The 27,995-nt window shown below is 51.3% G+C and overlaps 1 protein-coding gene across 3 annotated transcripts in view; it reads right to left on the bottom strand.

Moving 5' to 3' along the window:
* The window catches only part of MTCL2 (microtubule crosslinking factor 2), a 67,164-nt gene that overhangs the window by 26,551 nt on the left and 12,618 nt on the right, over positions 1 to 27,995 (bottom strand). For all 3 annotated transcript variants that reach the window (XM_060079384.1, XM_060079385.1, XM_060079387.1), the window contains exons 2-5: positions 19,644 to 19,868; positions 12,830 to 12,988; positions 2,508 to 2,570; positions 662 to 1,846 (exon numbers count right to left, since the gene is read on the bottom strand). In XM_060079384.1, the coding sequence (XP_059935367.1) occupies positions 662 to 1,846; positions 2,508 to 2,570; positions 12,830 to 12,988; positions 19,644 to 19,868 (1,632 nt within the window). The remainder of the gene's footprint in view (positions 1 to 661; positions 1,847 to 2,507; positions 2,571 to 12,829; positions 12,989 to 19,643; positions 19,869 to 27,995) is intronic.

Raw genomic sequence — 27,995 nt, 5'->3', positions numbered from 1 at the left:
AAGTGCTTTGGCTATTTTAATTTTTCTAAGTAGTAGTTTATAGATATCAAGGCTGGAAGTTCATTACCTTCAGAAAGCCAAGTTTCTGGCCTTTGCACAGGATCTGACCAAAGCTTTTTTTTTTTTTAAATAATACTCATTTTAAAATACAGCGTTGCAAAAGAAACATGAAGAGGAGAAAGGGCGACCTGGCAAAAAGATAGGGCTTTGGAATGAATCCCTTTATCAACAGTAAATGACTAAGAGAACTGTGGTATATTCACCCCAAGAGATCATATTCAGTCATGAGAACACACAAATTATTGCCACCTGAGACAACAGACATAATGGTGAGTGAAAAGTCAGGCACAGGTGAGTGTGTTCTGTGTGATTCAATTTATGCAACGTTCAAAGACAGGCAAAACTGAATTGAGAGGGGTTACCCTTGGGAGTGGGGATAGTGGCTAAAAGGGGACCTGAGGAGGGCCTTCTGGGGTGTTGGCCATACTCTAGTTCTTGTCCTGGGTGATGCTTACACAGGTGTGCTCACTTTGGGAAAATTCATTAAGCTGTGTACTTGTGTTTTGCCTGCCTCTCTGTATGTATGGTTCAGTAAAAAAAAAAAAACAACATACATACATATATAAAAAAAGTAATAGGGCCTGTGACTGGGACATCTTACCTGGAAGTCTGAGCCAAGGTCTTTGGCCAGAAGAATCTCCTTGGAGGGTCCCTGGGAGCCCAAGGCAGGCAGCGTCGAGAAGGGCTCTGGCTGCTCCTTGTTGGGGCCCCCGAGGACCGAGTCCGCCTTCCGCGTGAAGGCGTGGAGCTCCTGCTGGAGCAAGCTCAGCCGCACCAGGAGAGCGTGGATCAGCTTGGTGTCCCTGGGGCCCTCGCTGTTGTTGCCGGGGGCCTCGTGCAGCCGAAAGTCGGCACACTCGTTGTCCAGATACGGGCGGAGGCCGGCCGTGAAGCCGTTGGCATCGGCCACCAGGACGTCGATGGCCTTGCTGACCAGGACGGCCTGCTCCCTCAGCCCTGGCAGCACCTCGGCCTCCCGGGCCCTGCAGAGCCGGGCGCTGTGGGGTCCGTGGGCCTCGCCAAGGGCCGCGGGCACACACTGGGCCGAGTCCCCGGCCTCGGCGTCCGTCTCCAGCATCGGCCGCGTGCTCTGGCAGGAGGCGAGGTCACAGCGCTGGAGGTTGGAGAGGAGCACCCGGTTCTCGTACTGCAGCTTCTTGACCTTGCCGCTGAGCTCGCTGATCTGCAGCTTGGCGGCTGCCAGCTCCTCCTGCGAGGGCTCGCTGAGCACGGAGCAGCTGTCCTCCGACAGCGTCACGTCCAGCTCGTGCTCCGAGCGGTACTTGGCCAGCTCGCTCAGCAGCAGCTTGTTCTGGTCCTCCAGCTCGGCTGAGGAGCGCCGGAGCAGCTCGGCCTCCTCCTCCACGAACTGCAGGTGTCGCCGCAGCTCCGCCAAGCTCTCCCCGCACTCGCCGCCGCCCAGAGCGGAGAAAGCCAGGCGGGCCTCGGGGCCCCCGCAGCCTCCACCGTGATCCTTCATGTCGTCCATCTCGGCCCGCAGGCCGCGGTTTTCCACCTCCAGCTCCACGATGCGGCGGCTCAGCAGGTTGGCTTCCTCCTCCACCAGCTTCAGATGAACCTTGAGCTCGGTCTCCCGCGAGTGGGGTGCGTCCGCCAGCTCCTCGGCCGACAGGGCGCCATCCAGGTCCCCGTAGAGCGAGCGGTACTTGAGCAGCTCCTCCTTCATGCTGTCATTCTCCTTGGCCAGCTTGGTGAGCTTCTTGCACATGAGGGCCGACTCCTCCTTTGCAAAGTGCAGCTGGCACTTCAGGTCGGCACTGTCCTCCTGAGGCCCGAGGGGGAACAGGGACAGGCACGACCCAGCAAGGTTAGTGTTGGGAGCCTCAGCCACAGCATTTCAGGGAGCACTAACTACGTGCTGGGGACACAGCCCTGACCCTCAAGGAGCTGTGGGTCCAGAGGGGAAGCAGAGAGGGGGACATACCTATTGCAGCACAGATGGGACACCGCATGTAGCCTGGGGAGTCCAGGAGGGCTTCCTGGAGTAGGCAACATTTTGCCAGGGTCAGTGTTGCTGCTACTACTACTACCATTACTACTGCAGTTTTCTCATCTGTAAAATGGGGCAATAACATTCCCTCCCTCACAGACCATGAAGAAAATTAAATGAGACAATATATAAAAAGTGCCTGACACCCTGACCATCCAGGACCACTAGAAACTAACTATATTCTATGCCTGACCTGTGCTACATATAGCACTTTCTCTAGCAGAGCATGTGAGAACCATGGGCTCAGGGTGTAGTTTGGGGAAGTAAAGTACACAGCGAAGCTAAGAGAGTGAACAAGGGGAGGATGGAGTAGAAACTGGGGCAGGGTGGGCACCTCTGGGGACTCCCCAAGCCACATGGAGTTGGGCCTGGGGCCTTCAGACTGAAAGCGACTGCTGGGGGCTGCACAGAGGCTGTGGAGGCTGATGGGAGGTACCTGCATGGAAGGTTTCTTGTCCGTCTTCCCAAGGGAGCGGGTTCCTCTTTTCTTCAAGGAATGCTGGAGCGAGATTAAAAAAAACTGAACTGAAAGCTCACAAGGGTAATACACATCCAAAGAGCAGTCACAGTGCCTAGGGTTCCGCTGAGGGCCCCTGCCCTCCCTGGCCAGTGCAGCCCAGCCATGTCCAGCCTTGACCAGCATCAACTGCTGAGCCAGAGGAGTCTCAAGACCACCCAATGGGTTGCAAATGGGGAACAGGACAGAAGCACTTGAGACGATTCTGAACCCACCTGCCCAGGGTTCCTCCCCTCTCTCCCACCCTGAAATTGTGATCCAGTTGGGTTGAGCCCAAGACCCAGAAATCTGGATTTCTGTTCTTGTTTGTCTTTCATTCATTCACCAAAGACACCCTGAGCACCTATCACGTGCCAGGCATAGTTAGGCATGGAGAATACAGCAGGGACCATGACAGACAGGGTACTTGAGGGGGATGCTGGAGTGTTATGCCTAGATCCCCCCTTTAGGTTGGGGGCACGCATTCCCCTGGCTAAGACCTCAAAGTTGAGTCCCTCCCCCAGCGATGGCCATTGGCTGAGGGCAACAACCTCATCCAAGGTCATGTGCCCTCCCTGGGTGGGGGTGCTGGGGGGGGCGGGGAACCCACATCCAGTGACTGGTCCATGCCCCCTTCCCACTTCAGCTCCAGAGCTCCCCATGGGATAAGCTGAGGCCATTGGTGTGAATGCTCTGCAGCTCAGCTTCTCCCTCTGCCTCGATCCCTGATGGTGTTATTCCAAGGGGATGTTTCCAGAAGCCTCTTGTATGCAAATCTCCATCTCAGGGGGAATCCTGAGCTCATGGAACTGACATTCTAGTGAGGACTTTAATTCAGCATGGATACTAATAAACAAAATGAATATGGTAAAACAGATCATAACTATACAAGAGGCTTAGAAATGATGAGGAACTGATCATTTTTTACAATTTAAATGGTAGGTTTTCATGCAGATTAAAGCAAAATAAGCCTATAATAATCATCATGATTCAAAACTACAGAAACAATAGGGGAAGAAATCGATACATTTGATTAGATAAGCAAATTCTACATGGGAAAAAAATACCCTAAGAAAAGTAAAAATAGAAATGATTAACTGGGAAAAAATATTTGCAATGTATTACACTGACAAAGGGTTAATATCTTAAATAGGTAAAGAGATTCACAAAATAGAGGAAAAAATCCAACAAACCTATAGAAAAATGGGCTAGAGATATGAAAACCGGTTCAGATGCAACAAAAGATAGATGGCTCCAACCACAGGAAGATGCTCAACCCTAATCATGGTAGAGAAATGTGAATTAAAACTATACTGAGATACAATTTCTCACCTATCAGGTTGGCAAAAATCCAAACACCTGACAACACATTCTATTGATGAAACTATGGAGAAACAGGATCACTCATATTTCACTGGCAAGAATGCAAAATGGCACAAGCCCAATGGAGGGGAATTTGAGGAATTGTTATAAAAATCATTTCTGAACTTTCTCAACGTTGAAAAAAGTCACTCAGTTAGATGCAAGAGTCCACTGAACACTTCTTCCCAAGAGAGGGGTGATTCATGTTAGTGGCATATAAAATCACCCTTGCGTTACATTTGACTTTTCAAGTCAGGCAGGTAATTTTCGAGCATGCTTCCAGGTAGTCCGAATACATGGGCTCCTGATCCCCCACATCTCACACCCAGTCGCTGAAGGTGAGAACCACTGATCTAATCCAAGCCCCCAGTTTACTGAAGGCTAGAGAGAGGTCCCACAGCAAAACGAGAGCTGACCTGGAACCAGTTCTTTTTTTTTTTTTAAGTCTTTATTGAATTTGTTACAATATTGCTTCTGTTTTATGTTTTGGTTTTTTGGCCATGAGGCATGTGGGATCTTAGCTCCTGGACCAGGGATCGAACCGGCACCTCCTGCATTGGAAGGTGAAGTCTTAACCACTCTTAACCACTGGACCGCCAGGGAAGTCCCTGGGACCAGTTCTTGACAGAGCTCTTGTTCTGGCTCCAAAGACCTGGAAGGAGAAAATGTGCCTTCTTGGACAAGGAACAGAGTGGAGCCAGCACGGTGGTTCTCAACCTGGGTGCACATCAGAATTACCTAGGGAAAGTTAAAAAGAAAAAAAAAAAGATGCCCAAGGTCCCAACCCCAGAGAGTCTCACATCATTGGTCTGGGTAGGTCCCAGGCATCAGTATTTTTAAATAGCTTCCAAGGTGATTCTAATGTGCAGCTAAGCTTGGAAGCACAGAGCCAGGGAGATGAACCCCAGACAGGCTCTTAAATTCATCTTAGAGCCGAATCAATTCCTAAAGAGACCTTTTGAAATGCAAATGAGGCAAGAAGGCAGAGGCTGATATTTCAGACGCTGGGTGCCAAGAGCAGGGAGCCAGTATTTGAGAAGGACTGATGGGGGATCTTTCCAAGGCAAGGAGGAAAGGGTAGGGAAGGCGGGGGTGAGGGCCACAAAACAAGTCCTTCCCCAAAGACCCCCTCCTACAAAAGGGGCCTGGGAAGGGGATGCTCAGAGACCCCTCCTGGAGTGGTGAGGTGGGGGCCCGGGAGTCAGGTGGTCAGGCTTGCAGATCTGGGCCCGCCCATCACAAGCTGATGGGAGGGGCTGTGAACTCAGCTGGGACCCCGTCAACACTGAGTTTATGATCCTGGGTGAACTCCTTCCTCTCTCTGAAACTCCATTTCATCATCTATCAATACAAAACTGAACCACGGATTAGGGGACCACTGTAGACTTTCTGGAGGAGGGAAGTGGGGGGACAGTAAGGGGAACCAGGGGTCTCCAGGGGCACTGAGAGGTCCCAGCCATCACATATAAAGGAGTGAGATAACACAAAGCCTGAAGCCATGAAAGAGGACAGAGGGAGAGTGAGATTCACTGACATGGTAAAATCTCTGAGACAGCTTGGTAAGGGAAAGGAGGAAGCTGCAAAACAAAACCTGCAACCCTATGTCCACCAACTGATGAATGGATGAACAAAACGTGGCATAGCCACACAAGGCAATATTAGCCACGGAAAAGAATGAAGCCTTGCTCGATGCTACAACATGCTTGAAAACATCATGCTGAGTGAAAGAAGCCTGTCACAAAAAGCCACATAGCGTATGAATCCATTTACGTGAAGTGTTGAGAAGAGGCAAATCCATAAAGGCAGAAAGTAGATTAGTGGTTGCCAGGGAGGAAGAGGAAGAGGGAATGGGGAGTGACTTGGGGTTTCTTTCTAGGGCGATGAAAAGGTTCTGGAATTAGAGAGTGGTGACGGCTGTACAACTCTGAATATTCTAGAAACCACTGAACTGTATCCTTTCAAAAGCAAACTATATGGTATGTGAATTATATCTCAATAAAGCTGTTATTTAAAACAAAGCTAGAACATGTTACCATTTTTATAAAAATAAGACGTGTGTGTGTGTGTATACACGTGTGTACATGTGCATGGTGGGGGAATATGGTCTGAAGAATATGCACCAGGCTGATAACGATGAGAGTACAGGGAACTTGCACTTTGCACCTTTCTTCCCCCACATTTTTTCAGGAGGGAAGACATAGTCCTCCAGCGTTTTCCCTTTAAAGTTTTTAAAAATTATACAATATTTAAAAAAATAAATTAATATATAAAGACACATTCTCACTGTAAATCTGTACTGTTCTGAAGAAGCAGAAGCCCCCCTGTTTACACCCCCATCCCTTCTCCTCCTGAGGGTGACCACAGCTGAGGGTCAGCTGGAGCTCCTTCTAGATCTCTGGCTCTGTGTTTAAAATACTGAAATAGATGGTGTTCTTTTAAACTTTCCTTCCTATGTTTACTCGACTCTGTGATCTTTGACTTTTATAATAAGCACCTTAAGCAGAAGAAAACCCCAAAACATCCAGCATTTAAAAAGACAGTCTGTGTTCATGCTATATTATTCTGTATGTTACAGAAACTGTGCATGTAACATAATCCCATCTTTATGAAAAAGAAAATACATAGAGGAATATACATCATATAAGCACAGAGAAAGGCCTGAAAAGACACAAACCAAACCAAATCACAGGTTAGGCTGAGTCAGGCGTCGAATTGAGGGAAGTGGTTAGGGGAGCCTTTCTTCTTTTATTTTATGTATCATTATTATTTCTTACATTTTGGAGAACACACTCACATACTTCAAACTTCAAAAAACCCAAAAAGAGGGCTTCCCTGGTGGCGCAGTGGTTGAGGGTCCGCCTGCCAATGCAGGGGACACGGGTTCAGGCTCCAGTCCAGGCGGATCCCACATGCTGCGGAGCGGCTGGGCCTGTGAGCCATGGCCGCTGAGCCTGCGCGTCCGGAGCCTGTGCTCCGCAACGGGAGAGGCCACGGCAGTGAGAGGCCCGTGTACCGCAAAAAAAAAAAAAAAAAAGGAATACAGTGCAGTGAACCCTGTGACCAGCTCTCTTGCCCGAGGCAACCAATGCAACCAGAGTCTGATGTGTCCACCCTTAGAGGTATGCTAGGCATGCATTTATATGTTTTTGTAATGAAATTTTTGCTTCACTGAGCTTATATTACTTTTTTAGTAAAAAATAATGCATATATACATTTCAATATGTGTGTGCGCATACATAGAAAAATGTATTGGAAGTACAACATACTGGGAAGTACTCCCACCCAAATAGTAATTTGGTAATTACTCGGAGGAATTCCCTCTGAATATTGGATTACAGTTGAAATTTTTTCTCCTTATGGCTTACTTGTATTTCCTAGTCTTTCTCTACTACGCATATATTTTACCTGTTGGGTGGGAGGAGAAAGTTATAGTAAAATGTTTTTAAAATGTACTTCCCCAAGAAAAGTCATGAACACCATTCCAACACATTTGCAGAGGGTGAGTTCTGAGTGCCCACCAGAAAGGGAGGGCAGTGGGCAGAGAAGAGGGGCTGAAGCAGCAAACCTTTTCAGGACCAAAGTGGTTCCAGCCTTTTCTGGATGGAACTGCCCGTCCCTGCCCCCCACCTCATCTAAGCCATTTGGGCTCCCACACTGCTCCGCGGCTCTGGAGGGAAAACAAGGCAGGCTCACAGAGCACAAAGACCTTCCTCCTCTCTGCAGGGCAGCAGCTGGCCAGGCGGCCTGGGGGACTGCGGTGCCCCTCCAGGGAGCCAAGGCCCGTCAGAGCCCCTCTGTCGAGCCCCCAGGGGCAGATGTTCTGGCCCTGGGCCTCAGGTGGGCGGGCTGGGGCAGGGCAGGACAGCACCCAGGCACCAACAAGAATGCCAGTCACAAGCGCCGGACCCCGAGGGCACAGTCGTTGGCCTGGCACGCAGCAGGGGCTTCCCCACCCACCAGCAACTCACAAGGCCGCTTTTGAGCAGCCAGGGTGGTGCCTCTAAGCACCCTTGGTCTAACGGCTCCTAGTAGGAGCAGAAGCTCTGCCCTCCCTTGTCCCTCTCCAGGAGATTAGCAGAGGGTACCTCCGCCCCTCCAGCCCACACGGAGAGGCTGCCTGAGCACAGCTCTGGAGAGGCCCCCTGTCTTCTAACACCTTCTATGCTTCCATGCTGCCAAGAAACAAGGACCAACCTTCAAGGAATAAAATGAGCCTTCTGCCAAAACAGTTGGGTAGATTTCCATCCAATTTAGAGGGGATGTTTGAAAAGGTCTCACTGAAAACACAGACTGTGCTGTGTGTACCAAATTTACTCCAGGGGGGAGCCTGGGGTAGGGGTGCATCTCAAAGACTGAGGCATTCTTCCTCCAAAGTGGCTGAAGCAGCTAGAGAGGCGGTGTGGCTCCGGGCTGAGGGAGACCAGTTGGGTGGAGGAAACAGAGTGGTTTGACATGGACCCCAAATCAAAGTACAGGGGCAGACGCTGCCAAGTGCAGGCATTGATTTGCTACCTAACTGCTCCTTCCATGGGCTACTGGCAGTTTGATATGGAGAGCTCCTTGCTAGAGGCAGCAGAAGGATATTTATTGAACTAAGGTAAATGCTTCTCCAGGCCCACAGCCATTGTAGAGGCTGTGAGGGTGATAACACTGATAACCAGCGTTTACCGAGCTCCTATTCTCCACTAAGCATTTTACCTGCTTGTCTTGATTAATTCTCATAAACACCTCTGAGATGTAGCGATTCACGTTCCCATTTTTTAAAATTTATTATTTATTTATTTTGGCTGTGCTGGGTCTTAGTTGCGGCACGTGGGATCTTTAGTTGCAGCATGCGGACTCTTAGTTGCAGTATGCATGCGGGATCCAGTTCCCCAACCAGGGATCGAACCTGGGTCCCTTGCATTGGGAGCGTGGAGTCTTACCCACAGACCACCAGGGAAGTCCCCATATTCCCATTTTATAAATGAACAAGCTGAGCACTGGAGCAGTTACATGATTTGCCCAATGCTACCGTTATTTGCAAATAAGTGGCAAAGCCAGGATTCAAACTCAGGCCGTGTGACTCCAAGTTCGAGTTTGCCCTGCAGCACACAGGCCACGGCTAGGCTGCATCAGATGACGATGCCAGCAGAAGCGAGATTTGAACCCCGGTGAACTGATACTATGGTGAGTGCCCTTTCTACCCCATGAGAGTGGGAATCAGGCCAAGAAGCCTGGGCCAGAGAAGGAAGTACTCGTTGGAGTGAGTGGCCTCTTCAGAGGTTCCGAAACACAGCCGGGTTCTAGGAAGGCCCCTGGATGGGGCAAGGAGGGCACGGGCATCGCCGTAAGAGTTAGTGTGGCTTTGGGAGATGGAGAGTCCTGGGTTAGGATCCCATCCTTGTCTTTCCCCTGTCCCATCTATATACAGCAAGTCCACGCTTTCACTGCCGAGGGCCTGGGTTCAATCCCTGGTCCCGCAAGCTGTGTGGTGCAGCCAAAAAAATAAATAAACAAAATAAAATAAAATGGGGACAAAATCACGATGTACCTTGGGAGGCTGCTGGCTACACAACGTGAAGACACACATAAACTGCTTAGTGCAGTGCCTGGTACAGAGCAAGCACTCAGACACAGCAGCTATGTTATTATAAATCCCATCAACACTGATATTGGCTTTCTGCCTAAAATACAAAGACGGGGAATGATACTGGATTGGGGGTGGCGGTGGCTCGTGTTACGATTTTTGAGCTGCAGCCCAGCTGGCAACGGTGCCACTGCAGAACACAGCTGGGGCAGGCCACCCTCCCTTCTCTCTAGTGAAGAGCCATCTCCATAGCAACCACATCAGCTCAGGCCAGGGGCTCCTGTTCCCAGCCGGGTGACAGCATTGCCACAGCAACCTGTCAGGATGGCAAAGGCAGATCTCGATGGTGGGACTGGGAACAGCTCTGGCAGAAGAACTGCTAAGGGACCCTCGTCTCCATAGAAACCATATCAGGAAGGAGAGGGAGGAGAGAGGGCAATCAGCAAATAAACACAGGGCCACGCCTCCTTCCGCAGATCTAAGACACTGAGGGGCACATCAGGGAGGGCTAGGCCAGCCGCACTGACATCACCTCCAAGAGGAAGTGAACCAGTGTTTCCTGAGCACCAACTGTGTGCCAGACACCACAAAGGGCTCTTTACATGCTTGACTTTATTTAAAATGTCACTACTAATAACCACGCCCCCCCCCCAAAAAAACCCCTAAATACAGCAATCATAGAATAAAAAGCAAAAGCCATTGCCTACCATACTCCCACCATTTCTAATGCCTCAGCTCAGTGGGTTTTCCTCCAGACTTTCCTCCAGGCTATGCATTTGCACATATAGACACATGCTTCAAAATCAGTTCGTTCTGTATGGCTTTCCAAAATAATTAGTGGGATTGCACAATATGTATGATTCTACAGCTTTCTCTTCCTGCTTGACAATGTACCTTAGAGATCTTTCCACATGAGTGCATATGTATCTGCCTTTTTTCTTAAATCGTGGGAAAGTACACCTAATATAAAATTTACTATTTTAACCATTTTTTTCTTTTTTATGGCAGTAAAATATATATAACATAAGATCTGCTATTTTTAGCCATTTTCAAGGGTACAATCCAGTGGCATCATCACCATTCACCTCCAGAGCTTTGTCATCATCCCAAACTGAAATGCTGTACCTATTAAACAATATCTCCCTACACCTGCCTCCCTCCAGGCTCTGGTAACCTCTAACCTACTTTCTGTCTCTAGGAATTTAGCTACTCTCAGTATCTCATCTGAGTGGAATCATATAATACTTGTCCTGTTGTGTCTGGCTTATTTTACTGAGCACAGTGTCCTCAAGGTTCACCCACGTTGTAGCCTGTTTCAGAATCACGTTCCTTCTTAAGATTATACATACACTGTAAGTATATACTACATTTTTGTTTGTTCATTGATGGACATTTGGGTTGCTTACACCTTCTGGCTACCGTGAATAATGCTGCTATGAACATGAGGGTACAAATATCTGTTCGTGTCCCTGCTTTCAATTTTGGTATATACCCAGAAGTAGAACTGGCTTATTTGGAAATTCTGTTTAATTTTCTCAGGAACTGCTATACTACCTTATTCTTTTTAACTTCTTCACAGTGCTCTATGGTTACCCAATCTTATGAATGATCATGAACAACCTCATAAACTGGGTACTGTTATTATCCTGATGTCACAGATGAAGAAACTAAAACTTAGGGGAGGTGGCTTCAGGGTCTCAGCCCCATCTCAGCCAAGGAGAGGCTGGGTGAACTCAGGCAGGCTTTCCCTCTCTGGACATCTGTTCCCTCTCCTTTACAATGGGAAGAGGCTGACATCCTAGGCACCTTCTGAAACTGTCTCTCCTTTTCACTATCAAGGGTAGCAGCAATGAGATGTGTGAAGATGGTCCCCTGTTATTGGCCAGGCCATGGAGGGCAGGAGGCTGCCTGGGGGAGGGGGCCTCCCACACAGCCCTGGGCAGCCCTGAGTAGCAAATACCTCCCAGAAGCCTTTGGCATGTCACACCAACACACCCAGCGGGGAGGGCAGCAGAAGGATTGTTATGGCCTCAGGGCTGTGGTGTCTGTCCTGGAATGCTGGCACGCTTGCCCTTGGGAAGGTGAGAACTGTGCCCCAGAACAACATTCGATCCTAGCATGCCTCATGAGCAGCCAGCCAGCTGAGGCCCAGCTGTGCCTCTGGGGGCAGAAGGCACCCAGGCCGCCTGGGACACAGACCCCTGGATTCTGGAGGATTCCAGCCCTTAGGCATCACCTGGGCTGATGGTTTCCAATCTGCACAGCCCACTGGGCCCTACGTGACCTGGAGGACATCGCTCCCTCTCTCAGGGCTGTGTTTTCATCCATAAAACTGGTACAATCACAACCTCATTGGGCCTTTCTGAAAATCATGGCGAGTGTCTAGCATGGTGCTTAACATGCTGTACACCTAACACACAGCAGAAGGAAGAATGGAATGCCAGGTGGAGGGACTCTCATGACCAAAGACGGAGAAGCTGGTGCCTGGGGTCACACTCAAGAAGCATCTGGGGCTTCCCTGGTGGCGCAGTGGTTAAGAATCCGCCTGCCAATGCAGAGGACAAGGGTTTGAGCCCTAGTCCGAGAAGATACCACGTGCCACGGAGCAACTAAGCCCGTGTGCCACAACTACTGAAGCCCATGCGCCTAGAGCCCGTGCTCCGCAACAAGAGAAGCCACCACAATAAGAAGCCTACGCACCGCCATGAAGAGTAGCCCCCATTCGCTGCAACTAGGGAAAGCCCAAGCGCAGCAACGAAGACCCAACGTAGCCAAAAATAAATTAATTAATTTAAAAAAGAAAAAAAAAAAAGCATCTGTGTCCTGGAAATGTGTTGAGACACCAGCCAGAAGCCCAGACCTGGCAGTGACTTTATACCGAGTGGCAGTGCCAGGCAGTCCCTAAAGCATGTCCACAAAATCTATACCACTTAGTCCTTCCAATGATTCAAAGTATTACTATCCCATTTGATAGATGAGGAAACTGAGGCACAGAGGGCTGGGTCCCCTGCTCAGCACTGTTGCATGTTTTCTCAGGCAATCCTCTCCCAGCTGTGGTCCTTTGATGGCTGACTGTCTCCTTCGTTAGCCTGTGGGCTCCTCGAGGACAGGAACCAGGTGTCTCTCACGCACCCCTGTGTCCTTAGTATCCAGCACACAGTGAACACAGTAGGTGCTCAGGGAGCGTGTGCTGGAGCAGTGAATGAATAGACAGCTCTGCCAGGGAGGCATAACTGTGCAGGGACAGAGGTTCAGAAACACTGGCTGGATGGGGCTGGCACATGCCTGCCCGGCCCAGGCCTAGCCCTGCCGGGGTGGACACGGGCCTCACCTCTCTCGGCCGCTCCAGCTCCGTCTGCAGCACCTGCTTGGCCAGCTCAGTCTCAATGAGCCGCTGCCGAAGCTCCTCATTCTCCTCCTCCAGCCTCGCCCGTTTCTTCTCCACCGCCTCGAGCTCTTTATGCAGCCGCACGGAGATGTCCTTAGAGACCTGAGCAAAGGTGGGTGATGAGCAGGGCATGAGCAGGCCATCCTACCTCTACCACAGAGCAACCCCAGGGTAGGCAGGTACTCTCATCACCCCCACTTAGAGAAGAGGAAACTGAGGCACAGAGAGGTCAAGTAACTCACCAAGGGTCGCACAGCCAGGAAGTGGTAGAACCAAAACCCAAACCCAGGCACCCTGTGCCTCCTATGTCCACATCATAGTTCAGCTCCCAGAAAGCTACAGAGGCAGTGCCTGCTCTTAGCAATGCCTTTACTTTTATCTGGGCCTTTTGATGCTTCCAAAAGCCTCTCCTGTCCACGCTCTTGCCCAGTTCTCACCAGAGCTTAAGACAGGACCAGAAGATCATTTTATTTTTTTTAATTTAATTTTATTTATTTATTTTTATACAGCAGGTTCTTATTAGTTATCTACTTTATACAAATTAGTGTATATATGTCAGTCCCTATCTCCCAATTCATCCCACCACCACTACCCCCCAAGAAGATCATTTTAAAGAGAGGGGAAACACAGAGCAAGATGGGCATCCCCAGGGACATTTGAACCCCATCTCTGCCAGTGACCAGCACACGTTCCTGAGCAAATTACTTCCCTACTCTGGGTCTTTCCTTAACTACAAAATGGGTACAATAATAACAGCACCAACCTCATGGGCCGACAGGAGGACTGAATCAGCTATTGCACAAAGGCTTGGCTGAGAGCCTGCACAGTGAGCACTGGGTAAGTGGTGGCTGCTGCTGGGAGGCGCTGAGTCCAGAGGGGGCATGACTTGCTGAGGGTCACAATGTGACACAGACCCTGAGGCCTATTTCCAGTTGTCTGGGATACAGAACATGCCCCCAGTGACAAAGGCTGGGCAGATGTCCAAGTCATCCCTACAGAAGGAGCTAATGGAGTTGCAAACTCCAATCCGGTTCCAGGACTCTGCTGTAAGAGCACCCCGTTTCCTTGAGGACCCCTCTGTCCTGTCCCCTGCTGGCTGGGGTGAAAGGTAGGAAAGGGGGTCTCTTCTCTGGGGATGAGGAAGGCCCTCTGAGCTGGTAAATCACAACTAGCCTCCATCCCCAAGTGGACTAAGTACTAGCACTTGTTGAATACCTGCTATGTGCCAGATTCATTCCTCTTCACCCCAACTCTGCCCCCATTTTACTGGCAAGGAAACTGAGGCTCAGAGGGCAAATGCCTTGCTCAGAGTCAAACAGAGCTAGTGTGGGCCAAGCTGGAGGGAGCTCAGGGGCTTTGGCTGAAGGGCCAGCGTGGCCCAGGCTCCACAAGTGGTATGAGGGCTTTGCCAGCAAGGGGTATGTGTGAGGCAGGCAGCCCAGTGCCTCATTCCTGCCAGTCTCGGAAATGGCCGTGGCACCTCCTCCCTGCCGGAAAGGAAGAGGGCCCTCCCTGGCTCTGCCTTCTGCGGGCCCAGGCCCAACTCAGCACGGACCCCTTGGCAGTGTGCAAGGAAGGCCAGGAAAAACAACGGCCAGAAAGGAAATCGAGCCCTGCCTCCCCCTCCTCCCTCCGTTGCCCACTGCCTCTCTCAGCCCCCTGAAGATCTCCTAGGACAGCTGGAAGCTGGCCCACGAGGCTCCTCCCACAGTCTCTCTAGGCCACCAAACCCTCCTCATCCACAAAGTGGGGGGAGCAATCCCTCACTAGCAGAACGAGGACTTTGCAGGTGGGAAAACTAGATTCAAGCCTGATTCCAGCCCTCACTGGGTGTGCAACCCAGGACAGGTTATTTAACCATTTGAAGTCTCAGTTTGGTCATCAGTAAAAGGGGGTTGATATAGCATAGTCACGAGGCCTGCTGTGAGGAATAAAAGACATAGTGCTTGGAATCCCACTACTAGGCATATACCCAGAGAAAACCATAATTCAAAAAGACACATGCACCCCAATGTTCACTGAAGCACTACTTACGATAGCCAGGTCATGGCAGCAACCTAAACGCCCATCGACAGACGAATGGATAAAGAAGATGTGGTACATATATTACAATGGAATATTACTCAGCCATAAAAAGGAATGAAATTGGGTCATTTGTAGAGACATGGATGGATCTAGAGACTGTCATACAGAGTGAAGTAAGTCAGAAAGAGGAAAACAAACATCGTATATTAATGCATGTATGTGGAACCTAGAAAAATGGCACAGATGAACCAGTTTGCAGGGCAGAAATAGAGACACAGATGTAGAGAACAAATGTATGGACACCAAGGGGGGAAAGTGGTGGGGGGTGGGGGGGTGGGGGGATGAACTGGGAGATTGGGATTGACAGGTATACACTGACGTGTATAAAATAGATAACTAATAAGAACCTGCTGTAAAAAAAAAAAAAAAAAAGACATAGTGCTTGGGCTGGTGGCTAGAACATAGCAGGTGCTCAAAAGTATGATTTTTAATGCATTGTCAAGATTACTGCTTCAGATCTGTGCACTGATTTTAATCCAGGTTGGCCCAGCACCCCACAACCTCACTCTTGAGTTTAGTGTCCGGGTGTTCAGCCCCAGGTCCCAAGTTTTAGGCTATTAGGTCACCCAGTGAGTCCCTGTCCTGATCAATACTCTATTCATTCATTCATTTATTCATTCATTCATCTGCTTAGCCCCTGGGGGCAGGAGTGATGGAGCACAGAGGTCCAGGCCCCAGGCCATGCCGGGGCTCCTTCATATCTCTGTGTCCCGGTAGCAGCGCAGGGTCTGGCACACACTAAGTGCTTAATAAATGCCTGTTGGATGAACAAACAAATCCAAGACCCCAGCAAGCAAAAAGGGAGGGAAATGAAGGAGTAAATGACTGAAACATGGGGAGCTGCACATGCCCTAGCTTGGCTGGGGATGCTCCCCACAACTGCCCACACCCCCAAATGTCCAGAGAGGGCTGTGTCCCTGACTGGGATGAGGGATCAGCTGCTGGGAGGAGCGGGGGCTCCTCTCCCAACTATGCTCCCACCTGGGCCAGCTCCTCTCCACCCGGGGTTCACTCCATCCCCACCATGGCCTTGACCTGGGACCTGACACTCCCCACCAAGAAGTCATGATCCATGTAGATTCCTGGATCCTCTTGGGTTCATGATGGATTTCACCCCTTCTGTGAGGTGAGTCCCCAGTTGCCTCTGCCCCATTCTCCATGGAACCCCCTTCTCCAACTGCTTTCTACCCACAAGGGTGCTTTGTTAAGAAGGCCTAGCCCCAGGCAGCTTACAGAATTCCAGTGTAGACAAAAGGGCCCTTAATCTCAGATCCCCACAGAGCCCTGTGCCCCTGATGGAGGCCCACAGGAGCAAAGAGCATGCCTGCCTGGAGGGCAGGAGCCCGGTTGCCTGCGCCTCTCCCTTTCTCTCTCTGAGCCTCAGTGGTCCTGGGCCCCCTGGCTCTCACAGGTAATCAGGCGGAATCAGCTGTCGCTCCCGAGCACCCACCACATGCCTTTCATCCCCTGGGAACGTGCTTTGAATATCATCCCCACTCTGAGGCTCAGAAAGAAAAGGTCATTTGCCCAAGGCCACACAGCTAGGAAGCTACAGAACCAAGAGCTGAAAGCAGGTGGGTCAACTCTGGAGCCTTGCTCTCAATCTGAGCCGCTGTTGGCCTGCAGCTTGAAGACACATTATATTAATATCAATAATAAGAGTATTAAAAATAAGCGCAACAGTGGGCTCACTGTGTCAGGGGCTCACGGGGCCCCACCTGCCTGTCTCATTTGATCCTCTCATGATCCTCCCAACTATCCCGAAGGTTGGGGGGCTGAGATACTACAGGAGGTGAAGCAGCTGCAGCTTCTGGAAACCAGGGCAAATCCCCAAAGCACAAACAAATGCTCTCAGCCATGAGGTCACTGTTACAGCGCTGGGGCCTGCCAAATGCAACCAGCAGCCTCCAGGCCACAGCCACCTCGCTCATTGGCCCCTCGGCTCCTGGGCCTAAGGCTTTAAGGGGTCTCTGTCACTCTGAATCCCCAGGGTGTGGGATAGGAACCGTCACTAAGGAGCACCCCCTGTCCAGGCAGCATCTGGGTTCTGTGTGGTGAAATCCTCCCAGGAAACCCAGGAGGGTGGGAATGCCACCCCCATTGTACAGATGAAGAAACTGAGGATCAAAGAGAGAAAGTAACCTGCTCAGGTCACCCAGGGATTAAACCCAAAGCCAGAACTTTTTCTCCAGCAACATCGATTTCTAAGAATTGTTTTACTGGTGTGTCCTCGGGCCTCCCACAAGAGTCCCTTCAGGTGGGAATTTTCATCCCTGATTCCCAGGACCTGACACCCTCGTACAGGACCCCAAGCCCTGAGGGTGGGGCCTGGGAATCTCCATGGTAAACAAACCTCCAGGCTATACTTATCTACCCAGGGAGGTAGAGATTCTGGCCCCCTTCTCCACCGTGGTCCAGCCATTTGTTCCACTAGTGCCTTTTAAGTTCTTCTCCTGAACAGTTACAAGCAACATTTGCTCATTTGCTGAGGGAGCAGCCCGAGCCAGACTTTGTGCTCAGCACGCTCTTTACTTGAGCTATTTCATTTTATCCTCACAAAAATCTCTACAGGTAGAGACTTGTTGCATCTCCATTTTCCACATGGGGAAGCTGAGGCTCAGGGCTGTCAAGGAGCTTTCCCAAAGCCACACAGCAAGCAAGTGGTAGAGCAGGTCTCTGCACCCCCCACCCCTGCCCTCCTCATGCTGAACAATGTTCCTGCTGAGCTTCTGTGGGTCCTGCCAGCTGTGAGAACCAGCAGACAGTGAGAGAGCCTGGGGGTGGGGGTGAGGGAGAGGGAGGGCCAAGGCCTGAGGTTTCTTTCATGTCACCCTCACCAGTAATCTACCTGCTTGCTTAAACCACTGGGGCTGCAAAAGCCCTGAAGACTCAGCTGCTCTAAGCCCTCCTTTTAACAGAAGGGGAAACTGAGACTCCAAGAGGTGGCCTCACACCTGTCTACTCTTGCTGGCAGGGCAAGTCAGAGGGCCCCCGGGGATACCCTCCCAGGCAACATCCAGTTCCCTCCACACTTGGGTCTCTCAAGCCCTCCCAGGCGATGCCAGGGAAGTTAGCGTTCTGAAAGCCTCCAAAAAATGCCCCAGAACATCCCCAGCACCTGCGACACAGAGAGGCGGCCAAAGCTGTCCAGCCCAGGCCAGTGTGGATGAGCTCAGTGCTCCAGCTGCAGGCGCAGGGAGAGGAGGGAGGGAAGGGGCCAAGCCAATTGCTGATTGGCTAGTTCAAATCCCAACAGAAGGGGCCGCTCCCTTCCGCCCAGACTCCAGAGGGCCTCCCCCCCTCCCCATTCTACACACACACCAGCTGCTCTCAGCTCCTCCCACAGAGGCAAGCCAGCTAGTCTGCTCCCAGCTCCAGCCTTCCTCCACCTCTTCCTCACCTAAGGCTGACTTTTCAGTGTCTTCGCCCCAAAGCCCCAACTACCTGGACACAAACTCAGATTCTTCTAAGCTTCCAGGGCTCTCCCTCACCCCACACCCTCTCAATCTGATACCTGGAATTTGAATATTTGTATAACAATTTATCCCAAGAGCTGCTTTCTCAGGTACAGGTGACTTTGGCCTTGGAGATATAATCTTTCTGAGCTGTTTCCTCACTTGTACAGCAGACCTACAATCCCAATGTGCCCACGGCACGTGCAAGACAATGGGAGACGCAAAGGCCGGTGTGGATCTGGTGCTCACTCTTCACCTCCCCTTACAAGGGCCCTCTTCCTTCAACATTCCTTCTTCCACCTCAGGCCTCACCTCAGAGGTCACCCCTGCAGGAAGACTCCACAGGCCCCCGGGCTGTGCCAGATGCCCCTACCCCCAGCTCCTACATCCCTGGATAACACTGGGCTGAGCTCTGAGAGCAGGGTGCTGGGCCAGGTCCCCTGGAGTTCTCAGCCCCCAGACCAGGGCTCATACAGACAGGCAGGGCAGACTTCTCTTCTGGAAGCCCCATCTGCCAGCCTCCAGGCCATCCCTTTCCTGCTCTCTGAGGCCAAGATCAGCAAAGTCAGGCAGCAAGCATGGGAGGCTGGTGAGTCTGCGCTCTGCCAGCTACATGGAGGGTCACATGAACTCGGACAGGTACTTCCTTTCTCTGAGATTCACTTTCCTTATCCGGAAAATGAGAATAATAATAATTATTATTAGCTAACCTTTTCCAGTGCCTACAGTGACCTCTTACCTACCTGATCTCATTTGATCCTCATAGAACCCCGTGAGGCAGGGGCTGCCGTTACACGTGTTTTACAGATGAGGAAACTGAAACAGGTGACTTGCTCAAAATCATAAAATTAGGGCATATTGGAGCCAAGATTTAAACCAGCCTTATTCAACTCCAGACTTTCACTACTCTCCATCAGCACAAAAAGAAACCTCCATGGAACTATGCACGGATAACTTGGAGCCCGGCACCAGGTGTGTGGCTCACACAGCAGCTGCTGTTGGTAGGTATCATCTTATGATACCACTTTGGGACAACCGTGGTAGACGGCCTATCAGTTCCTAGGGATCCCCATTTTACAGATGAGGATGCTGAGGCCCAAAGAGATGATGGAACTCGTCCAAGGACACATGAGGAGGGAGCTGACCTGGGCACTCAGGCTCATGGTCCTACCCCCCAGCAAGGGCACCTGTGAGGGTTGGGAGGGCCCTGGGCTTACCTTGACGTCCTGCTCCAGGCCACGGATGAGCTCGCCGTCCACCTGGCCAGTCTGGGCAGCACGGAGGCTGCGGCGCTCAGCCTTGCGCAGCCGGTACTGCAGGATGCGACAGGTCTTGCTGGCCTGGTCCAGCTGCTGCCGCAGCTCCTGCAGCTGGTATACATCCTCCTCCATATAGACGTCCCGCATCTCCAGCATCTCTGCCCGCAGCTCCTCAATCTCATCCTGCAGAGGGAAGGAGAGGTCAGGTCGCTGGGCCCTATGGCAGTGGCCAGGGTACTTGAGTGCAGGGCACACTCGATGCTGTCCTAGGCACACCTCGGGGGGTCTGGGTGTGGCAGACTGCGTAATGGCCCCCCAAGATGCCCACGTCCTAATTCCCAGAATCTGTGAATATGTTACCTTACATGGCAAAGGGATTTTGCAAATGTGATTAAGTTAAGGATCTTGAGATTGGGAAATTTTGCTGGATCATCTGGGTGGGCCCAGTGTAATTACAAGCATCCGTATAAGAGGGAGGCAAGGGGCTCAGAGCGGGAGAAGGCGATGTGGCAGAGGTTGGGGTGATGTATATTGAAGATGGAGAAAGGGCCATGAACCGGGGAATGCAGGCAGCCTCTAGAAGCAGGAAAGGGAACGGATTCTCCCCAGAGCCTTTACAGGGATGGAGCCCTGACAACACCTTGGCTTTCAGACTTCTGACATCCAGAATTATAAGATAATAATCTGGGATTGTTTTAAGTCAAATTCGCGGTAACTTATTATAGCAGCAATAGGAAAGTAACACACTGGGGAAGCAGAAGAGGCTCACTCAACAAGCATTTATGAGCACCAACTGTCTACCAGGCTCTGTGCAGGCACAAGGGGTGGGGAAGGAGAGTGGTGACCAAGACAAACGTGGCCCTTTCTGTATTGTCTGCATGGAGCCCCAAGTCTCATTGGCAAGACACACAGTAAACTGAAAGATAAAAAAACCCCTCAGATACTGTTAAGAGCTGTGAAGACAAAAAACCAAAAAAACAGAACCAAAACACCTGGGTAATATGAAAGAGTAATGGGGGAAGGTGCTATGTTAGAGGACAAGGTTGGGGAGGCCGCCTCTAAAGGGACATTTATGCTGAGGCAAGAAGGAACAGCCATGCAGAGAGACAGGCAGGGAGCAGTGTGTGCAAAGGCCCAGAGGCAGGAAAGAGCTCAGTGTGTCAAGATACAGCAAGGCAGCCAGGGTAGCTACAGGGGTAAGTTGAGGCTGGGGAAACTGACAGGGGTCAGCCATCCAGGGCCTTGAAGGGTTGAGTAACGAATCTGAGTCTGGGTTTTAAGTGGAAGGAGTTGAGAGGGATGACCTCACTTCCTCAGGGCAGCTCCTGACCACCTCTGTCATCAACTCCCAGATGTCCTTCACTTCCCCTTTGTTATGGGTATATCAGCAATTCTTCATTTAAGACTTTGTCTCCCAGAGAGACCGTGAGTGCCTGGGGGGCTTCCCCACGTCTACCTCACTCCCCGCTGTATGCCCCACACCCAGCGCAGGGCCCAGCATCCTGCAAGCTCCTAACAAATACTGAGTGCAGGAAGGAATGTCTTGTTAGGTAAACAATCACAAAAAGACAAACCAACATGAAACAATCATTAGACACAAAGTGCAGGGGGATGAGTGGGGAGACCCAGGAGAAGAAATGGATGATTCCTATGTCTAACAGCAGATGTGAAAGCTGAGTCACAAATGGAAATAATAATATCTACCCTTAGTGTGATTGAACAGATTAAATAAGATTGTACACTAAAAAGAGAAACCGATGGGCTTCCCTGGTGGCGCAGTGGTTGAGAGTCCGCCTGACGATGCAGGGGACACGGGTTCGTGCCCCGGCCTGGGAAGATCCCACATGCCGTGGAGCGGCTGGGCCCGTGAGCCACGGTCGCTGAGCCTGCGTGTCCGGAGCCTGTGCTCCGCAACGGGAGAGGCCACAACAGTGAGAGGCCCGCGTACCGCAAAAAAAAAAAAAAAAAAAGAAAGCACCTAGAAATGGTGCTGATGGGAAAGCGGGGTGGGTCCAAGAAGCAAACAAACAAACAAACAAACAAACCACTGTGCAGGCTCTGGAGAGGGACCACATCTGAGCTGGGTTCACCAGCCCTCTGAGCCTCCCTTTACCCAAAGAAAATGGGTGGCTCCCTATGGGGGAATGGCCTGGGCTTCCCAGCGCCCCTGAGACTGGATGGGTTGGTTTAATTCAGGGTTAGGAAGTGGCACCTTCAGGCTGGTTTTTAGTATGAAAGTTCATGGAGGTTTTTATATCCATCTGCACTCAGTTACTCCTGGGACTATTCCTCAACTGGTTCTGAACACAGGAAAGGAAGACAGAGGGGACGACAGGGTATCTTCTTCTCTCAACCACAACAGATACTGTCCCATTCCCACCAGCAACTGAAGGGTTTGATTCCCACCTGGCACCACAGCCTTGCTCCCAGTTGGTGGGGGGGGTTCAGCAGCACACCACAAAATGAATGATTCTACCCGCATCAAACTGCAGAGGAATGGTCCCCTCATCAGGAACCCCACCTCTACCCCAATATATACACAGACTCAGCCTCCCCACCATGCCAAGCAGACAGAACTAAAAGTGGAGAAGGAGGAAGTGGGACAGTCAATGATCACACCAGTTAAAGAAATGAGGAAGTGAGGGGTCCACACGCATTTCAGCTGACAAGATTAAGGAAGCATAAAGGAAACAGCACTCAGGAAGTGTGGGCCAGTTGGCTAAATCCAAGCTAAACCAGCCTCCAGATGGGCCTGTGTCCAAATCCTCACCATACTATTTACAGAACACGTTGACAGGGAGGATTTGGGAGTCGGAGTGGACCCAAAGCGCAGGGTGAGCCAAAGGGAAGTGCAGGGGATGCACAAGCTAATGATGCTGGGCTACTTTAAAAGATGTATGACATTTAGATCATGGGAGGTGACATCCCACAACACAGGACCACACCCAGGGCACTGCAGTCATTTTTGGGGACCGCTTATTTTTCTAACTTTTAAATAACTGATTTTTTCGGGACTTCTCTGGTGGTCCCGTGGTTAAGAAACCGCCTTCCAATGCAGGGGATGCGGGTTCGATCCCTGGTTGGGAACTAAGATTCCACAAGCCGCAGGGCAATTAAGCCCGTGTGCCACAATTAGAGAGCCTGCACACCACAAGTACTGAGGCCGCACACTCTAGAGCCCGAGTGCCAAAACTAGAGAGAAGCCCATGTGCCGCAATGAAGAGCCCGCGTGCACAACAAAAAAAAGGTTCCGCATGCCGCAACGAGGATCCCGCGTGCCGCAACTAAGACCCGATGCAGCCAAATAAATAATTTTTTTAAACTGATTTTTCTGTTTATAAAAGTAAATGACAGGACTTCCCTGGTGGCGCAGTAGTTAAGAATCCGCCTGCCAATGCAGGGGGCACAGGTTAGAGCCCTGGTCCAGGAAGATCCCACATGCCGCAGAGCAACTAAGCCCATGCGCCACAACTACTGAGCCCACGTGCCACAACTACTGAAGCCCGCGCGCCTGGAGCCCATGCTCCGCAACAAGAGAAGCCACCGCAATGTGAAGCCCATGCACTGCAACGAAGAGTAGCCCCTGCTCACTGCAACTAGAGAAAGCCTGCATGCAGCAACGAAGACCCAACACAGCCAAAAATAAATAAATTTTAAAAAATGTTAATCATAAAAAAAATTATTAAAAAAAGGAAATGACGATCATAAAGACAGTTTTGAAAACAGAAAACATAAACCACTCATCATTCCTCCACCTGGTCTTGAATCACAGTGGTTCTCAAAGTGTGGTCCCTGGACCAGCAGCATTAGCAACACTGGGCGGGGGGGACTTGTCAGAAATCCTCACGCCCTGACTGAGAACTACTGAATCCGAAACCCTGGAAATGGGGGCCCCCGAGTGACTCTAATGCAGAGTGTTTCCTTCCAGTCTTTTTTTTTTTTTTTAATTTATTTTTTGGCTGCATTGGGTCTTCGTTGCTGCACGCAGGCTTCCTCTAGTTGCGGCGAGCGGGGGCTACTCTTCGTTGCGGTGCACGGGCTTCACATTGCGGTGGCTTCTCTTGTTTCGGAGTACGGGCTCTAGGCACACAGGCTTCGGTAGTTGTGGCTCACAGGCTCTAGAGCTCAGGCTCAGTAGTTGTGGCGCACGGGCTTAGTTGTTCCACGGCGTGTGGGATCTTCCTGGACCAGGGCTCGAACCCGTGTCCCCTGCATTGGCAGGCAGGTTCTTAACCATTGCGCCACCAGGGAAGTCCCTTCCTTCCAGTCTCTTTCCTTAAATGGGCAAGAGTCACGTGTCTCAGCACACAAGTCCTCAGCCCAGAGCCTGGCACAGAGCAGGGTCTCAATAAGCATCTATTGAAGAAGTGAATGAATGAATGACCTTTCTCACATGAGCAGCTGTCTCTCCAGGCCTGCCCTTCACCACAGTCCATTTATGCAAATGCAGGATGTTGCATTCATGCCAGCTCCATCTCTCCGTGGTGGCCAAGGGGGGCCCAGGCCCCTCAAGGGCTTGTCCCAGCTGCAGGCAGAATGCGGTCAGCCCCTCCTGGCACCGTCCACGTGAGAGGGTGAGTCCACAAAGGCTGAATTGTGGCCCGCACGGCTGGGTCTTCTGGGGTGTGTGCAGCAGAAGCTGAGCTTTCGGGGTCTGAGGTGGGGGCTGGGAAAGGGGCTGCTGGGCCATGGGGAGGGGGCTGAGGGTAGGACTCTGCTTCCCTCCAGAGGTTCTTGGACCTCACCAAGCCTCCCAGTCTCCCAGGACTTCATCCAGGGACCGTCTGATCCAACCGAGGGAGCTGGTAGGGAATCGCCGGCAGGTAGTGGGTGGGGAGTTCAGGCTTCCCTTCAAAGACAGCTCAGTGGGGATTCCCTGGTGGCGCAATGGCTAAGAATCTGCCTACCAATGCAGGGGACACAGGTTCGAGCCCTGGTCCAGGAAGATCCCACATGCCACGGAGCAACTAAGCCCTCGTGTCATAACTACTGAGTCTGTGCTCTAGAGACCTCAAGCCACAACTACTGAAGCCCGCGTGCCACAGCTACTGAAGCCCGCGCGCCTAGAGCCCGTGCTCCGCAACAAGAGAAGCCACCGCAATGAGAAGCCCGCGCACGGCAACAAAGAGTAGCCCCTGCTCGCCGCAACTAGAGAAGAGCCCGTGCACAGCAACAAAGACCAAACGCAGACAAAAATTTTAAAAAAAATTAATTAATTTTAAAAAAAGTTTCCTCCTTAAAAAAAAAAAAGCTCGGGCCTCCCTGGTGGCGCAAGTGGTTGAGAGTCCGCCTGCCGATGCAGGGGATACGGGTTCGTGCCCCGGTCTGGGAGGATCCCATATGCCGCGGAGCGGCTGGGCCCGTGAGCCATGGCCGCTGAGCCTGCGCGTCCGGAGCCTGCGCTCCGCGACGGGGGAGGCCACAACAGTGAGAGGCCCGCATACCGCAAAAAAAAAAAAAAAAAAAAAAAGCTCAGTGTCTGCTGAGCCTCTCACCCCAGCCGTGGGGGAATGCGGAGACAGGGGGCCAACACCACTGAACTAAGCCAGCCCAGTGGCTATACAACAAGGTTGTCAGAGACCCCCCAACTTCCGTGGGGAAACCTAGACTTCATCCCCCACTGCAGACAGGAAGAGGCCACACTGCCCAGCAGTGCCCACCTCAGAGCCCAGGGGCCCCTGATTCTCAAACCGCACCCCACCACCACCCCCCAGTCAGAATGTCTGGACTAAAGAAGCTGAGCAAAGGTACTCAGATCAGGCACAGCCTGCCAGGCCTCCAAACCCACCCCCTCCAGCTGCTCCTTCAAGGTAACCTCTCCTCCCCTTGAAGCTTAACCTGATTATTTAACCTGGACTGAGAACGGGGAGTGGAGCGGGGAGGACGGGGGACAGGATCGGGCACCCCCGCTGCTGCCAGGGTAGCCAGCCTTTCCCTTTACAGAGAATGTTTATTTTGCTCTGATTATAGAGGTAATACCTGTTCATTGGAAAAAACTTGGAAAAAAAAAAAGCAGATAGCTTTCTATCTCCTCCACTAGTTCCCACTGGTCTCTGCGTTAGGTACAAGCTTCTTACCCTGGAATCTGAGCACACGCCTCTCCCACCGCCTCCCCACCCACCCCGGGTCTCCTCCCCACTTCTGTCTTGCCTCTGCCCTCCGTGTCCAGGTACACCACGACGAAGAAATAGCCACCACCTATCGGGAAGCTCACTAATTACCAGGCCCAGTCCAAGCACAGTACGTGCACAATAGTTTGATCCCTTACCAGCTCTGTGAGGTAGGTAGGGAAAGTGTTCCCACTTTGCAGATGAGGAAACTGAGGCTCAGAAGTTTCCCAGAGCTGCTCAAGCAAAGGAGCGGTGGAGTTGGAATCCAAACAAGCCCTGTAACCCTGGGCCAGTGCATCTTAACTGTGTGTTCTACTCCCAGGGTTGCTTGGGCTATTCCCTCTGCTAGAGAGCCTTTGCCAGGCTAACTGCTAACTTTCTCATCCTTCCAGAGTATTCCCTCCTCCCCCAATCTGATTCAAACCCCACGCTCTGAACTCCATTCTTCTTGGGCTAACAACTTTAGGTCGCATTTGCTCGTCTTCAAGTCTATCTTCCCCAAGAGCTGGTGGGGAGGGCAGGTGCTGGGTCTGACTCGTGTCTGGTCCCCAGCACAGCCCTGGACAGGACATGGGACGGAGCAGGCACCCATCACTGTCTATGGATGGGTAGATGAATGAGTGGAAGGAGTATGGCTTCTGCCCTGCCCAGCCTCTCTCACAGCCCAGAGAGGGCAGGCCCTCCTGATCCCAGCCCCAGGTCAGCTGCAAAGAGTCAGGGAGAGCCTAGGCTGCTCCAGGGCTGGCCTCAGACCCCCATGCCACCTCAGGAGGATGGGCAGGGTCTCTCGAACCTCAGCTCACCCACCCACTCCCTGCCCACAAGTACACCTCTGTCCATCCTCCCTCACATGCTGTAATGACCCATGAGGTCAGCCTGCAGGAATCAGCCTCTCAGGGGCAGACCCGCTCCCTGAAATGGATTGGTTCCCAGGAATCCTGAGGGAATTGGCCAGGAAGAGTCTTTTGGTCCACGCTGGGCCGGAGGGCCAAACATGAGCTCACACTACCGCTAATAATAGCGTGGCACTGCATGGCAGCACGGGGCTTCACAGTTTACAAAGACATTCCATGTGAATCATCTCACGGGTCCTCAGGTCCACAGAAGCCCCATGGACAGGCAGGAGAGGAATCACCATCTCTGTTCTAGAGGCAAAGAACCGCAGAGGAGCACAGGGGAGGTGGGCTGTGTCCAGGGTCACACAGAGATACCTCCAAACGGGACTCGGGTTGCAGACTTCAGGTTCTTTCATCTGCACCAGAATGCAGGGAGTCCATGAACTTGGATGGGAAGGGTAAAAAAAAATCACGTCTTTACTTTCACTAATGCTAACTAAAAATTAACATTTCCTTCTATTCTGGACAAGCCACAGTTGTATCAGCAGTACTTATAGCTTTATAACCAAAAGAAACCACAGATATTTTCATATCCCATAACAGTTGCTGCAGAAATGTCAAAATATTGTATACACTCATCAGTACTTTGAAATTACAGTAGTTAACAGACCTGTTTCCAGATTATGAGTTAATAAACACACATATTACTATATCATAATTTAAAAAATATACTTTGATAACTATATTTCAATATGCTTGCTTTCCTTTATATTTTGTTTTAAACATTTAAAAACATTATTCTGAGAATTACTCTCAGTAGAGAGCTTATTCTGAGAATTACTCTCAGCACATGGCGCAAAATACGATGGAGTCTGTGTTCCCTCTGGAGCCGCCTCATCTGTGGGGTCTGGGTTGCCACCCCAGACCCTCGCTCTCCACCATCAAGGAATAAAGCTGGAGAAACAGAGCTCCGCTTTCACGCCACATTTAAAGTGTTCCAGGAGGGACTTCCCTGGTGGTGCAGTGGTTAAGAATCCGCCTGCCAATGCAGGGGACACAGGTTCGAGCCCCGGTCTGGGAAGATCCCACATGCCTCAGAGCAACTAAGCCCGTGCGCCACAACCACTGAGCCTGCGCTCTAGAGCCTGCGAGCCACAACTACTGAGCCCCAGAGCCACAACTACTGAAGCCTGCACACCTGGAGCCCATGCTCCGCAACAAGAGAAGCCCCCGCAATGAGAAGCCCGCGCACCGCAACAAAGAGTAGCCCCCGCTCGCCACAGCTAGAGGAAAGCCTGCGCGTGGCAACAAAGACCTAGCGCAGCCAAAATAAATAAATAAAAATAAAATTTAAATAAATAAAA

Source organism: Mesoplodon densirostris, chromosome 16 (genome assembly GCF_025265405.1).
Source record: "Mesoplodon densirostris isolate mMesDen1 chromosome 16, mMesDen1 primary haplotype, whole genome shotgun sequence".
Classification (NCBI taxonomy): Eukaryota; Metazoa; Chordata; class Mammalia; order Artiodactyla; family Ziphiidae; genus Mesoplodon; species Mesoplodon densirostris.
Note: the sequence above shows the minus strand (reverse complement) of the source record. Positions and strands in the feature narration are given on the sequence as shown.